The sequence below is a fragment of the Salvelinus namaycush genome, chromosome 11, assembly GCF_016432855.1.
Source record: "Salvelinus namaycush isolate Seneca chromosome 11, SaNama_1.0, whole genome shotgun sequence".
NCBI classification, from domain to species: Eukaryota; Metazoa; Chordata; class Actinopteri; order Salmoniformes; family Salmonidae; genus Salvelinus; species Salvelinus namaycush.
Window position 1 is genome coordinate 5,122,635 of NC_052317.1, and position 15,639 is coordinate 5,138,273.

A 15,639-nucleotide genomic window follows, 5' to 3' on the forward strand; every position below is an offset into this window, starting at 1 on the left:
TGTGCACAAAAACTAAAGTAAATTTGTCCATTAGCTTGTTAGCTCTGAGCCAGTCACTGTGTGAAACTAGCTAACTAACAACTAGGGCTTAGCTACAACTATTTAATCAGGTGATCAAGTTACTGGTGACCAACGTGTTTGCACATTTTTTGTTGTTGAAAGATGCAGTTTCGATTCAAAGTTTATTGGTCGCATACACAGTTTAGCAGATGTTATAGCGGGTGAAGCTAAATGCTCCTGTTACTAGATCCTAACAACGCAGTACAATGTCAAACAAGTGCACAAATAATTAAAATATTACAAAAAAAGACAACATCGAAATCAATTAACAACACAAATAGCACTGTAACAGTGACCGCACTACCCTCTAGAGAGCTATGCGGTTGAGGGCGGTGCTGTTGATGAAACCATGTGGTGATGCAGCCCGACAGAATGCTCTCAATGGTGCATCTGTAGACGTTTGTGAGGGTCTAAGGGACCAAGCCACATTTCTTCAGCCGCCTGAGGCTGTATAGGAGCTGTTGCGACTTCTCCACGGTGTCGGTGTGGTGAGACCATTTCAGGTCCTCAGTGATGTGCATGGCAAGGAAAATGAATGCTCTCTGTTTTGTCTCCTGTAGTCCATGATGAGAAATGAGAGACAAGATTCTCTGGTCTGATTAAACCAAGATTGAACTCTTTGGCCTGAAAGCCAAGTGTCACGTCTGGAGGAAACCTGGCACCATCCCTACGGTGAAGCATGGTGATGGCAGCATCATGCTGTGGGGATGTTTTCAGCGGCAGGGACTGGGAGACTAGTCAGGAGCGAGACAAAGATGAACGGAGTAATGTACAGAGAAATCCTTGATGAAAACCAGCTCCAAAGTGCTCAGGACCTCAGACTAGGGGGAAGGTTCAACAACAGGACAACGACCCTAAGCACACAGCCAAGACAACACAGGGGTGGCTTCGGGACAAGTCTCTGAATGTACTTGAGTGGCCCAGCCAGAGCCTTGAACCCAGTCAAACATCTCTGGAAAGACCTGAAAATAGCTGTGCAGCGACGCTCCCCATCCAACCTGATAGAGCTAGAGAGGATCTGCAGAGAAGCATGGGAGAAACTCCCCAAAAACAGGTGTGCCAAGCTTGTAGCGTCATACCTAAGAAGACTTGATGCTGTCATTGCTGCCAAAGGTGCTTCAACAAAGTACTGAGTAAAAGGTCTAAATACTTATGTAAATGTGATATGTTTTTTATTTTAATACATTTGCAAAAATGTCTAAAAACCTGTTTTTGCTTTGTCATTAAGGGATATTGTGTGTAGATTGATGAGGGAAAAAAACAATTTAATACATTTCAGAAAAAGGCTGTAACGTAACAAAATGTGGAAAAGGTCAAGGGGTCGGTCTGAATACTTTCCGAAGGCACTGTAGGTCCCAGAAAAAAATGTGGCCTTTTATAGACACATTTCATGCAATTCTACATCCTTTTACATGACTGGAGACTAGCAGAATACCTTTTAATTCCTTACTAATTATAACATTGATAGGCTACTTTGACACTGACAAACTGAAAATCTGAGCTCAATAATAATGACCTTGTCTTGAATCCATCAATATCCTAGGCCTAGGTGTGTAGAGACATATTGTAAGCTAAAATATGAGGAGGAAATTATAGTCCTAAAAATGCTATAAAGTTTCACTGACTCCCCCAATGATGCACAGCTCACTCACCTGCGGTGGCCGATGCGCTAGTGCCAAAATAGGCTCAATAGGCCTATTTGGAACATATTTGGTAGCCTACAGACAGATTAGTCTTCTCTTTTCAGCAGGAGCCATTTGCTTTCAAACCTGTGTTTTCCCGCAATTGTATTTGAAATATTGCAAAAGGCCTGTTTTGTCTACATGCTGTTCACAGACTGTAGGCGTGCCATGTTATTGGGCTGCACACAATCCATAGCTAGGTAATGTTTTTAAGCTATTGATCCTCTGTGACTAACTTATAGGTCAAGTCCTGGTGTATTCATTTGAATTATTTCATAACAGACAGCAGTAACTATAGCTTTGGCAAATGTATTTCAATTTATCAGGGTTACTGCGGCACCTCCAGCATGATTCTATAAGGAAATAAATGGTGAAATGCAACGCTGGAGAGATGAGAGTTGAAGGCTCATGTCTATCAGAGCAGAGCGGGAGAGAGATAATAGAAAGTGAATCTCATTCCAGTTCTGTGAGAGAAACAGGCACCCTTTTGTCTCACCACAGCAATGGCTACAAGTTGGTCTATAAAGGCTCCAATGTTGCGCCGGCCCAACATAAATCAATTCATAAAATATCAGGCACGTTTTCACATTTCGTTTTTAAGGGGGCAGGATAATTACATAGGATGGAATTTGAATTACCTCGGATTGATTTTATTATCATTTCTACATTGCAAACAGTAAAACAAACTACAATAATGCCAAGAGAGGTAACGGATCCTGGCAAATGGGTTTCGGCATGAAACAGTCCAAAATGTAGAGGTGTCGGATCCTGTTCCTGATCCTGAGATTGGAGATATAGTTTGATATAGACTAATTAACGTAGCAAAACAATTGTTCATAATCATTCATTTACAGTTCTGCTATTGAGTCAAGTATATCTAGTTGAAAATAATAAAATGGATAAAAAATATATATTTTCTAAAATGAATGTATTATTAAAGCGGTTTTGAAAGTTATTTTCTTTTCTTCATCCATAATCGTTGATTACAAGATTATACAATTACTGAGCCAGCCCTACATGTGGTAGAGTTGGTGGTACCAGTCAGCCAAACTCAGGCACCAGACCTTCACTTTCAACTATACTAATCTCCCGTGGACAGATTCTGCGTGTAGACCAAGATAATCTGCCAGGATGAATGGAATGGAATGCGCGAGATCCGAGCAGCATTAGTTCAGTGGGGTGGAGCCTCAATTTCTAACACGTATGAACACAGAAGTTAATCACGCAGCTGACCAAATTACACAAGATTTTACAACTCTTCTAATCTCATCTACCCCTCTCAGTTATATGTCCCTCACTCCACTGCTACCAAGAAATAGTATATTCTAAGGGATTATGTTCTACTTCAAAAAAGTTGATGTGCTTCATGACTAGCTACGATTAGGGGGTGCACTATGATTAGCTATTGAGCTATGAATACTTAGCTAAGATTTTGACAACTATTACTGCATTGTATTAGGCACAGATCAAGTATGTGAAAGTATTTGACATACAGTATTCAACCCAGGTCTGGTGCAGACGGCCGATTCCATTCCTATGGAGTCAATTATTAATAAAACTATCTGCTAATTTATCATGTCATCTATATATGATATTATAGGAAATACATTATCATATATTATACATTATATTATTCTTATATGATATTATAGGAACTCACGGGAGATGAGGTCAAAGCACTTCTTGTCCTCCCCACTGGGTTTGACCTGGCAGGTCAGTAGGTTCAGTCTCACCGGCTGTCGGTTAGACTAGATGACAGACCGAGATAAATAACATACGAAATAGGTGAGGAAATTAAAGGATGAATTTATCAGCCAGTTGTTGAACATCAGTATTTTGAAAAGACATGACATGTTGATAGAACGTTGGTATCAAATGATTTTTGTCCGGTAGGATTTGGCTTCTGTACAAGAGTGTTCTCACTGTGTTGCTGCGTTGCATTGGTTGCAGTGGATTATGGGTAATGTAGTGCAATATAGTACTACTCACTGTGGCATGTGCGATAGTGAGAATGCCGCTCTTCACAGAACATTTCCTCTTTTGCCACACCTTCCGTAACCTAGGAAAAAAGGAAATACATTTAGGACAAACACAGACAAACAAACTCTGACACAGTACCTTCAGAAAGTATTCATACCCCTTGACCTTTTCCAAATGTTGTAGTGTTACAGCATGAAATCAAAATCGATTTAAAAAAAATCTCACCCATCTACACACAATCGCCCATAATGACAAAGTGAAAACATGTTTTTAGAAATGTTTGCAAATTTATTGAACATTAAAAACAGAAATATTTAACTGACATAAGTATATACCCCTGAGTCAATACATGTTAGAATCACCTTTGGCAGTGATTACAGACGTGAATTTTTCTGGGTAAGTCTTTAAGAGCTTTGCACACCTGTTTGCCATAGATTTTCAAGCCTATTTAAGTCAAAACTGTAACTAGGCCACACAGGAACATTCACTGTCGTCTTGGTAAGCAATTCCAGTGTATATTTGGCCTTGTGGTTTAGGTTAAAAAGAAACGTCCTCTCACTGTCAACTCCGTTGATTTTCAGCAAACTTAACATGTGTAAATATTTGTATGAACATAACAAGATTCAACAACTGAGATATAAACTGAACAAGTTCCACAGACATGTGACTAACAGAAATGGAATAATGTGTCCCTGAACAAAGGGGGGTGGGGGTCAAAATCAAAAGTAACAGTCAGTATCTGGTGTGGCCACCAGCTGCATTAAGTACTGCAGTGCATCTCCTCCTCATGGACTGCACCATACTTGCCAGGTCTTGCTGTGAGATGTTACCCCACTCTTTCACCAAGGAACCTGCAAGTTGGTGTAGACTTGACGGACTCATTCCCTCTCAAACAAAAAGGACAAATCTATATTTTCTCTGGTAGACACCCCTAACAAACAACAAGTCAAAACTGTTATAGTAGTCATTAAAAAAATCATGTTAAACACTATTATTGCACACAGAGTGAGTCCATGCAACTTATTATATGACTTGTTAAGCAAATTCTTACTCCCGAACTTATTTTGGCTTGCCATAACAAAAGGGTTGAATACTTATTGACTCTTCAGCTTTTCTTTTCAAATTAATTTGTAAAATAAAAGTTTTCAAAATAACCTGATTCCACTTTGACATTATGGGGTATTGTGTGTAGGTACGTGACACAAAAGCTCTGTTTAACAAATTGGTAATTCAGGCTGTGTGAATACTTTCTGAAGGCACTGTATTGTAAGTCACCGATCAAATCTCCAAATTTACCCATCCATCCACTCTTTCACCCACCCATCACTTTTCTTCATCAAACATCCCTTCTTCTCGCTGCCAAAGTCCTTGTTACCCTGTAGCTGGTGCATGCTGTATCCACTCTGCTTGCTCTGAGAGTCCTGAAATACCCAGTCACAGGGTTCAATGTACATAGACACACTCCTTTACATGCTCACACTACTTTACACAGACACATTACTTTACATGCTCACACTCCTTTAGACACACTACCAGAGACAGACACTACTTTACAAATAAATCACAAATAATCACAAACACACTGAGAAATGGTTACAGGACAAAATAAAGGAAGCCAATGATTATTATTGAGGGGACAGCACTTACTCTCCTAGACTTCAGTCAGAGAATGCAGTGAAGGGAAGACAGGCAGTAAGTCAGAATGCCCCAATGTTGAAGTATCAAGAACAGGGGTCTCCAACAGGGAGATTGCAAGCTACCAGTAGCTCACAGCCCACCTATGAGTAGCTCGCCAAGCAATTCTGAAAGTACATGGATTTTTTCAGTTGTTCCATCACAAACTGTCATAAACATAAATCTCCCGCCTACTATCCAATCAAAGCCACACTATCCCACCCCTGCTTAGCCACTATTAACTTAAAAATCCAAACGTAACAGAATATCTGACAATTTAATTTGCAGCAATATTGCCCCGTCTGCCTGTTTGGTGCTCGCACTTATCACTCTGTATGTAGCCAGTTAGCGATGCTAATGATAACTGTGTTGTGGTTAGACAAAGACTTTCTCCATAAACCTTCTCAATTAAACATTAACTGCAAAGTAGGCTGACTATATTATGATTATTTATATCAATTGGGTGGCCATTAATTTGCTAACTTTGCCATGAGACGTTGCAGCAGTAGGCCTAACAGCAGAATCACCGTTAGACCAACACATATCACTCTTGCTAGAAGCAGGGAATTATTTTTTTCCAAACCCCAAAAATTGTCTTCTGGTGTGATTTAAGCATAGACATGGACTCAGAACATACATTTTCATTGTTTGTCTATGAAAAATCTAAAACCGGGAAAAATAAAACAGAACAGAAATCGGGAAAATACAGAAGATAATTTTATGGGGCCTGTCATGCCAAATATTGTTTTATTAACCTCTATTTTACCAGGTGTATTGACAGGAGAAGAGCTCTTTAATAAATGTGTAGCTTGCGACATTCTTTTTAAGTAGCCCTCGTGCTAGAAAAGGTTGGAGACCCCTGATCAAGAAAACAGTAAATACAGAGAGTGGTTAGTATTATTCATTTCAGGAAAAATACCACTTCAGGCAATTGGCTGCTATAAAAGGCAATAAGGGATGCCTATATCCACACCTTAAAAGTGCACTATGCAGAAATCACTCCGTTTCCTGGTTGCTAAAATGTTTATAGCTTGTCTAATTTCAGATTATGTGACAAAAAAAGCAAGTATAGGGTAGAGAATCACTGAACCATCTAAACCGCTGTGAAATATATTTTCCATAACCCAAAATATTTAATTTTCTGCTGTTTTGAAGCTGATGTACAAAACCGAAAAGACACAAAAACAAAACTTAAGAACGGTAAGCATAGAAATAGAGCACATAGAACAGATATACCGCCACTTAGACTTGCTTTCAATAACAAATCTATAACTCACATGTCTATTTTTATGTGATCAGATCCCCCAAAACATTACATACTGCAGCTTTAACAGTTATATTTAACAATATTTTTCCTGCTTTTAAGGCTTGAGGGGAGGTAAAACGATGTTGAACGGATTGCCTGGGATGTGATGGTGGGTAAATCCTGATTAATAAAGAGGGCACCATTTTAAAACCGAGAACCACTATGGCTAAATCAGATCTATACTGTACTATTTCCAGAAGGATGCTGAATACCAGTAGGGTAAGGTATGGTATTCCTTGTGGGACCATTACACCCTGCACCAAGGATATACTGTATGGTTACGGGCTCCGGAAAAGAAGAGTGTTCCATCAGGGACCACGTTGGAAACAAGTGGAATGGCTTTAAAGTGTTATCCCCTGGATTGTACTCAGTGCATCACCCCCCCCCCACAATAAATATAGCAGTGAATAAAAAATAAAACAACATGATCTAAAGACACATCCATCTAAAGACACATGCTCAAAACAAACCAGGTTTACATTAGACTGAGCAGTCAGTGTAGCACAACACTGGTTCCCAGCAAGGGGTTACTTGACACTGGCTACCAGCATGGTACAGCACTGGCCACTCTGACTTATCTAAAGCTGGCTTAAGACAATGAAAAGTCAACTAAATGTGGGGTAAAGTAAAGAGAGACAGTGCTTTCGGAAAGTATTCAGAGTGCTTGACATGTTGTTACGTTACAGCCTTATTCTAAAATGTATTAAACGTTTTCCCCCCCTCAATCTACACACTATACTCCATAATGACAAAGCAAAAACCGGTTTTTAGAAATGTTTGCACAAAAAAATGAAATATTATATTTACATAAGTATTCAGACCCTTTACTCAGTACTTTGTTGAAGCACCTTTGGCAGCGATTACAGCCTTGTGTCTTCTTGGGTATGACGCACACCTGTATTTGGGGAGTTTCTCTCATTCTTCTCTGTAGATCCTCTCAATCTCTGTCAGGTTGGATGGGGAACGTTGCTGCACAGCTATTTTCAGGTCTCTACAGAGATTGGGTTCAAGTCCGGGCTCTGGCTGGGCCACTCATGGACATTGAGACTTGTCCCGAAGCCACTCCTGCATTATCTTGGCTGTGTGCTTAGGGTTGTGGTCCTGTTGGAAAGTGAAGCTTCGCCCCAGTCTGAGGTCCTGAGCACTCTGGAGCAAGTTTTCATCAAGGATCTCTCTGTACTTTACTCCGTTCAGCTTTCCCTCTATCCTGACTAGTCTCCCAGTCCCTGCCGCTGAAAACATCCCCACAGCATGATGTTGCCACCACCATCCTTCACCGTAGGGATGGTGCCAGGTTTCCTTCAGATGTGACGCTTGGCATTCAGGCCAAAGAGTTCAATCTTGGTTTCATCAGACCAGAGAATCTTGTTTCTCATGGTCTGAGATTCTTTAGGTGCCTTTTGGCAAACTCCAAGTGGGCTGTCACGTGCCTTTAACTGAGGAGTGGCTTCCGTCTGGCCACTCCATAAAGGCCTGATTGGTGGAGTGCTGCAGAGATATTTGTCCTTCTGGAAGGTTTTCCCATCTCTACAGAGGAACTCTAGAGCTCTGTCAGAGTGACCATCGGCTTCTTGGTCACCTCCCTGACCAAGGCCCTTCTCCCTGATTGTTCAGTTAAGCCGGGCGGACAGCTCTAGGAAGAGTCTTGGTGGTTCCAAACTTCTTCCATTTAACAATGATGGAGGCAACTATGTTCTTGGAGACCTTCAATGCTGCAGACATTTTTTGGTACCCTTCCCCAGATCTGTGCCTCGACACAATCCTGTCTCGGAGCTCTACGGACAATTCCTTCGACCTCATGGCTTGGTTTTGGCTCTGACATGCACTGTCACCTGCAGGACTTTATATAGACATGTGTGTGTCTTTCCAAATCATGTCCAATCAATTGAATTTACCACAGGTGGACACCAATCAAGTTGTAGAAACATTTCAAAGATGATCGATGGAAACAGGATGCACCTGAGCTCAAATTTGAGTTTAATAGCAAATGGTCTGAATACTTTATTTTTAATACATTTGCAAAAATGACTGAAAACCTGTTTTTGCTTTGTCATTATGGGGTAGTGTTCGTAGATTGACGAGGAAAAATGTGAGAATAAGGCTGTAACGTAACAAAATGTGGAAAAGGGGAAGAGACCTGAATACTTTCTGAATGCACTGTAAGTAGCCTTGTCCGAGCCAGAATGGACACTAGTGCAGGATCATATCACCTGTTTCTAAAACGTGAGGTAGCTTGATGTACAAGTACATCCCCTGGACAGGACACTAGTTTGTTGCAGGGCCTTATCCACAATCTGTCTCCCAATCTGTCTCCTTAGGACACGGCTAGGGATGATGTCTGGGCCAGCTGCCTTGTGAGGGTTAACACGTTTAAATGTTTTGCTCACGTTGGCCACGGAGAAGGAAGGGGGGGGGGGGGGGGGCACAGTCCTTGTTAGCGGGCCGTGACTGTGGCACTGTATTATCCTCAAAGCGGGCAAAGAAGTTGTTTAGTTTCTGGAAGCGTGCCGTCGGTGACCGTGACGTGACTGGTTTTCTTTTTGTAGTCCTTGATCATCTGTGTATGTGTGTATATTTATCTGACCGGAACATTATTGCACATCACTCAGTTACTCGACTACTATCGTTATTTGCCTTACTTTACTTCAGAGATTACTAACCGCTAGCCTAACTAGATACCATCTCATTGTTTACTTCCTTTCATTCTGATTTCCTTACTTGAAGACCAATAGTAAGATGCTCCTTCGTCCCGCATCCTGTAATTATCCATCTTAGAACCAGGAGGAAGAGTATCTACCAGATTACAGTCTATATGGAAGACCTTAGCACAACTTTTTACATCAAACACATGTATTTGGCAAATTAATGCCAAGACACCAATCGTTGTTTATGTAACAATAAATGCACTGTTTTAAATTTATTTGAGGTCATTTCAGAAATTTTTACATTTTCATATAAAATACAGAATACTCTAAATACTCAAACAATGGACCTAAAAACTGTCTGGGGTACTGACAAACAGCCAAGCAAGTGTTATAAAGGGCCCAGAAGTGCTTTTGAGTGAACTTCCCCTTTAACATTTAGGTTTTTGGGGAAAGTCTGCCTACCCACAAGACTGTTCTCATTAGCATCGCTAACTGGCTACATACAAAGTGATAAACAAACCCGTGCACCAAACAGACAGGGGCAATATTGATGGAAATGAATTGTCAGATATTCTGTTACGTTTGGATTTTTAAGTTAATAGTGGCTAAGCAGGGGTGGGATAATGTGGCTTTGATTGGATAGTAGGCGGGAGATTTAGGTTTATGACAGTTTGTGATGGAACAAATGAAAAAATCCATGTACTTTCAGAATTGCTTGGCGAGCTACTCATAGGTGGGCTGTGAGCTACTGGTAGCTTGCAATCGACCTGTTGGAGACCCCTGCTGTAGGCTATATGTACAAACTAAAACAAAAAACACAATTTCATGTGTTCAATACATTTTATTTGTGCCTGTCGTACAACTATGAAACAGAAAGCATACGTGTTGGAATGCGGTAACAGCGTACGTTTTTATAAAGGTCAGCAAATGCACAGTCAAATGATGAAAACGTCAGAAGCCTAAATATCATTATAAGCGCTAAGTGTGCTTGATAAATAGTGAAACTCGGCACAAAAGCAATAGTGACGTTATAATGAATATAAGTGTCGATATGACAGCAGTTAAAAATAGTAAATTATTGTCAGCTTATGCTTACATGGTGCGTTTTTACACAACGGCACCAGCTGGGGCATGTCCATGTCACAAACAACGAAAGCTGGTAGGGCCTGCTCTCTCAGTGATGATAATCAGCCCGTAGCATTGTCACCGGCTTGTTCTGTCCAAACGGTGCCGTCCCTTCCTCCCTCCTATCTGACCGTTGCATCTGCTCAGTGTGCACCGTTCTATCTTTTTTTGCATTTAGGCCTCTGAGTCGTAGGCTCAGAATCAGAAGAATAATCATCACAGATGCCATATTAGTTTCCAGAGTAGACTGATTAAGACTGCGTGCATTCGTTGGACTGATTCATTCCACTGTCAGGAGATGGAGCGAAGCAGGCCCTACTGTCAGCAGAAGATGAAATGACATGCCCTCGTAAAATTGGTTATAATCATATCACATTTTATTTGTCACATGCGTCGAATACAACCAAATTAATTACCTTACCGTGAAATGCTTACTTACAAGCCCTTAACCAACAATGCAGTTATAAGAAAATAAGAGTTAAGCAGATATTTACTAAATGAACTAAAGTTTTAAAAAAAGTAACAATAACAATAATGAGGCTATATACAGGGAGGTACCGGTAAATCGAGGTAATATAATATAATGTAGGTAGGGGTAAACAGCGAGTTAGCAGCAGTGTAAAAAAAGGGTGTGGGGGCAATGCAAATAGTCCAGGTAGCCATTTGATTAATTGTTCACCAATCTTAGGGCTTGGGGGTAGAAGCTGTTAAGGAACCCCGTCATGAAGTCCAGGATCCAGTTGCAGAGGGAAGTGTTTAGTCCCAGGGTCATTAGCTTAGTGATAAGCTTTGTGGGCACTATGGTGTTGAATGCTGAGCTGTAGTCAATGAACAGCATTCTCACATTGGTGTTCCTTTTGTACAAGTGAGAAAGGGCAGTGTGGAGTGCGATTGAGATATCTGTGGATCTGTCAGGGCAATATGCGAATTGGAGTGGGTCTAGGGTTTCCGGGATGATGTTGCTGATTTTAGCCATGACCAGCTTTTCAAAGGACTTCATGGCCACATACAGTACATGAGTGCTACAGGGCGGTAGTCATTGAGGCAGGTTACCTTGGTGTTCTTGGGCACAGGGACTACGGTGGTCTGCTTGAAACATGTAGGTATTACAGACTCGGTCAGGGAGAGGTTTGCCACTTGGTCCGCGCATGCTCTGAGTACATGTCCTGGTCCCGCTGCCTTGTTAATGTTGACCTGTTTAAAGGTCTTATTCACATCGGCTATGGAGAGCGTGATCACACAGTGGTCCAGAACAGCTGGTGCTCTCATGCATGCTTCAGTGTCGCTTGCCTCGAAGCGAGCAAAACAGGCATTTAGCTCATCACTTTGTAGTCTGTAACAGTTTACAAGCCCAGCCACATTCGACAAGCTTCAGAGCCGGTGTAGGATTCAATCTTAGTCCTGTATTGATGCTTTGCCTGTTTGATGGTTCATCTGAGGGCATAGCAGGATTTCTTCTAAGCATCCGGATTAGTGTCCCGCTCCTTGAAAGCAGCAGCTCTAGCCTTTAGCTCGGTACATATGTTGCCTGTAACCAGTGGCTTCTGGTTTGGATATGTACGTACGGTCACTGTGGGGAAGACATTGTCGATGCACTTATTGATGAAGCCGGTGACTGAGGTGGTATACTCCTCAATGCTATCAGATGAATCCCGGAACATATTCCAGTCTGTGCTAGCAAAACCGTGCCATCGAACCACTTCCGTATTGATGTATACATGCTGGTAGAAATGAGGTAAAACGGATTTAAGTTTTCCTACATTAAAGTCCCCGTCCACTAGGAGCGTCGCTCCTGGATGAGGATTTTCTTGTTTGCGTATGGCCTTATACAGCTCATTGAGTGCTGTCTGTTTGTTATATTAAGATTCTAACAACGACAGTGTGTTATATAGACTAATTTTGAAAAAGCCAAGGATAGAGGGGGGAAAAATTAAAAAAATGGCTGAGTAATAAAAAAAAAATACTTTTTAAATTCATGAGCAGCCCAAATGACTGCTTTAGTAGTTCAAGTGTTAATGCAAAGCAGTAGAGAGGAATAGGATCACATTTTTAGATCAAACCCCCAACATTCCAATCTCAGGGCAGACACTCTAACCACAAGGCCACTGAGTTGGTACCCGATGTGGGGTGAATAAAATGTGGCATACCGGAGGTCTATTATCAGGTACACTTTGGTAGAACTGCAGTGTGCTCCAAGTGGGAGATACATTAGGTGAGAGACTTGATCTCATACATGTTTTATGTAACTGCTGGATACAGCATATACAGTACCTCCTGGTGGACATGACAGTGTTTCCCTGGCCGCTATGCAAAACACGGCTCAGTGGGTATGAGACATGACTTTCTTCGTTACTGTTATTGCACTTCTTATGCAGAAAAGTATAGAACAATGGACTGTTGAAATGGGTTTGGGTTATGATTCTTATGCGTTTGAGTCAGATGAGGAAGGAAAGTATGGAGGTAGAAGGAATGGATAGTCTTAGGTAATATGAGAAATAATGAAAGGATTGACTGATATATTTCCATTTCATTGAGAACTTGAGAACTCAATGTTAGCAGATAGAAATGGTCATAGAAGATTATTTATGTTTAAGACAACAGCTGTATTTTAGAGAAATGTTAGAGCATTACCCAAAGATACAAAATCACACTATAAAAGTCAACAATATGGCATAGGCAGGGCCAATAACAAAATCCAAATAAACATTGGTCTAAGTATGGTGCCCTGCTGCACTCCCATGGTTTGTTAGACAAAAAGAGCTACCTCCTTTTGGTCCAGCTGCAGAGATGATTTAATGAGGTCTCTTAGGGCCGTCAACTGCTTCTTCTCCTCATCCTGGGTCTGCTTAATCTGTGGAGTGAGAACCATTCACATCACTACAAATCCCCATCAGTGACAATCAAATCACCACATACAATGATTGGATAGATATACAGTACCAGTCAAAAGATTGGACATACCTACTCATATCAAGGGTTTTTCTTTATTTTTCCTATTTTTTACATTGTAGAATAATATTGAAGACATCAAACTATGAAATAAGACATATGGAATCATGTAGTAACCAAAAAGTGTTAAACAAATCAAAACATATTTTAGATTCTTCAAAGTAGCCACCCTTTGCCTTGATAACAGTTGTGCACACTCTTGGCATTCTCTCAACCAGCTTCATGAGGTAGTCACCTGGAATGCATTTCAATTAACTGGTGCGCCTTGTTAAAAGTTAATTTGTTAATGTGTTTGAGCCAATCAGTTGTGTTGTGACAAGGTAGGGATGGTATTCAGAAGATAGCCCTATTTGGTAAAAGACCATGTCCATATTATGACAAGAACAGCTCAAATAAGCAAAGAGAAATGACAGTCCATCATTACTTTAAGACATGCAGCAATTGAAGGTCAATAGATCTGGAAAATTTCAGGAACTTTGTGCAGTCGCAAAAATCATCAAGTGCTATGATGAAACTGGCTCTCATGAGGACAGCCACAGGAAATGAAGACCCAGTGTTACTTCTGCAGCAGAGGATAAATTCATTAGAGTTAACTGCACTTCAGATTGAAGCCCAAATATATGCTACAGAGGTCAAGTAACAGACATCTCAAAATCAACTGTTCAGAGGATACTGCGTGAATCAGGCCTTCATGGTCGAATTGCTGCAAAGAAACCACAACTAAAGGACACCAATAAGAAGAAGAGACATGCTTGGGCCAAGAAACACAAGTAATGTACATTATACCGGTGGAAATCTGTCCTTTGGTCTGATGAGTCCAAATTTGAGATTTTTGGTTCCAACCTCCTTGTCTTTGTGAGACACAGAGTAGGTGAACGGATGATCTCCGCAAATGTGGTTCCCATCATGAAGCATGGAGGAGGAGGTGTGATGGTGCTTTGCTGGTAAAACTATGTGATTTATTTTGAATTCAAGGCACACTTAACCAACATGGCTACCACAGCATTCTGCAGCGATACGCCATCCCATCTGCTTTGCGCTTAGTGGGACTATCATTTGTTTTTCAACAGGACAATGACCCAAAACACACCTCCAGGCTATGTAAGGACTATTTGACCAATAAGGAGAGTGACGGAGTGCTGCATCAGATGACCTGGCCTCCACAACCACCCGATCTCAACCCAGTTGAGATGGTTTGGGATGTATTGAACCGCAGAGTGAAAGACAAGCAGCCAACAAGTGCTCAGCATATGTGGGAACTCCTTCGAGGCTGTTGGAAAAGCATTCATCATGAAGCTGGTTGAGAGAATGCCAAGAATGTGCAAAGCTGTCATCAAGGCAAAGGGTGGCTACTTTGAAGAATATAAAATATATTTTGATTTGTGTAACACTTTTTGGGTTGCTACATGATTCCACATGTGTTATTTCATAGTTTTGATGTCTTCACTATTTTTTCTACAATGTAGAAAATAGTCAAAATAAAGAAAAGCCCTTGAATGAGTAGGTGTCCAAACTTTTGACTGGTACTGCAGATGAACACATTAAGCCATACAGCAGAGAGACCAATGTAGCCTTTTATCTCATAATTTTTAAATGTAAATGTCACCTACATTATACAGGTCAGCTGCAAGCTTCTCAATATACTGCTTCAACTTGTCTGCGGTTTTCAATCCATCCTGAAAAAAGCTGAAGGAGAAAGAGTAGTCTGGTTTTCTAGCATAAGCATATACACATAAACATCTTTTTTTAAATACATTTTGCTTTCACAATACAATGGTTTGCATTCTGAAGTCCAGTTATCTAACGTGGAAAGTTTGTTTGCCATTCACATACGTTTGATTAGTCCAACACTTGTGTTGCCTTTGCCATGCAGCAACCTTACGGAAGTTGATATTTTAACCGCAACCGCTAACCCGACAACAACACTGATAGTACTCCCTCAACCAACAATATGTGTCTAAGTAACCCAAAAACCACTCATCCCTTCCACTCACAATACATCCCATAATCAGCATGGGGCACAAATAAATGGCTCCTATTTGATGATTTTAAGAGTGTAACTGATCTCATACTATTTATCGTATGTGTACATCTGTTGTATGGTTATTGTTTTTAATGTTGCATCCCTGACTGCGCTACAAATGTCCCCATTGGGACAATAAAGATATCGATTGATTAATAGATTAACACGGCCTTTAAGTATGAGCTGGAAGTTGTG

The 15,639-nt window shown here is 40.8% G+C and overlaps 1 protein-coding gene across 4 annotated transcripts in view; it reads right to left on the reverse strand.

The window, feature by feature from the left end:
• Positions 1-15,639, reverse strand: part of asap1a (ArfGAP with SH3 domain, ankyrin repeat and PH domain 1a) — a 160,725-nt gene that overhangs the window by 49,020 nt on the left and 96,066 nt on the right. For 2 of the 4 annotated variants that reach the window (XM_039003655.1, XM_039003653.1), the window contains exons 8-13: positions 15,032-15,107; positions 13,237-13,323; positions 5,370-5,378; positions 5,043-5,143; positions 3,732-3,801; positions 3,403-3,490 (exon numbers count right to left, since the gene is read on the reverse strand). In XM_039003655.1, the coding sequence (XP_038859583.1) occupies positions 3,403-3,490; positions 3,732-3,801; positions 5,043-5,143; positions 5,370-5,378; positions 13,237-13,323; positions 15,032-15,107 (431 nt within the window). The remainder of the gene's footprint in view (positions 1-3,402; positions 3,491-3,731; positions 3,802-5,042; positions 5,144-5,369; positions 5,379-13,236; positions 13,324-15,031; positions 15,108-15,639) is intronic. The other 2 variants (XM_039003654.1, XM_039003651.1) reach the window with 1 other exon arrangement.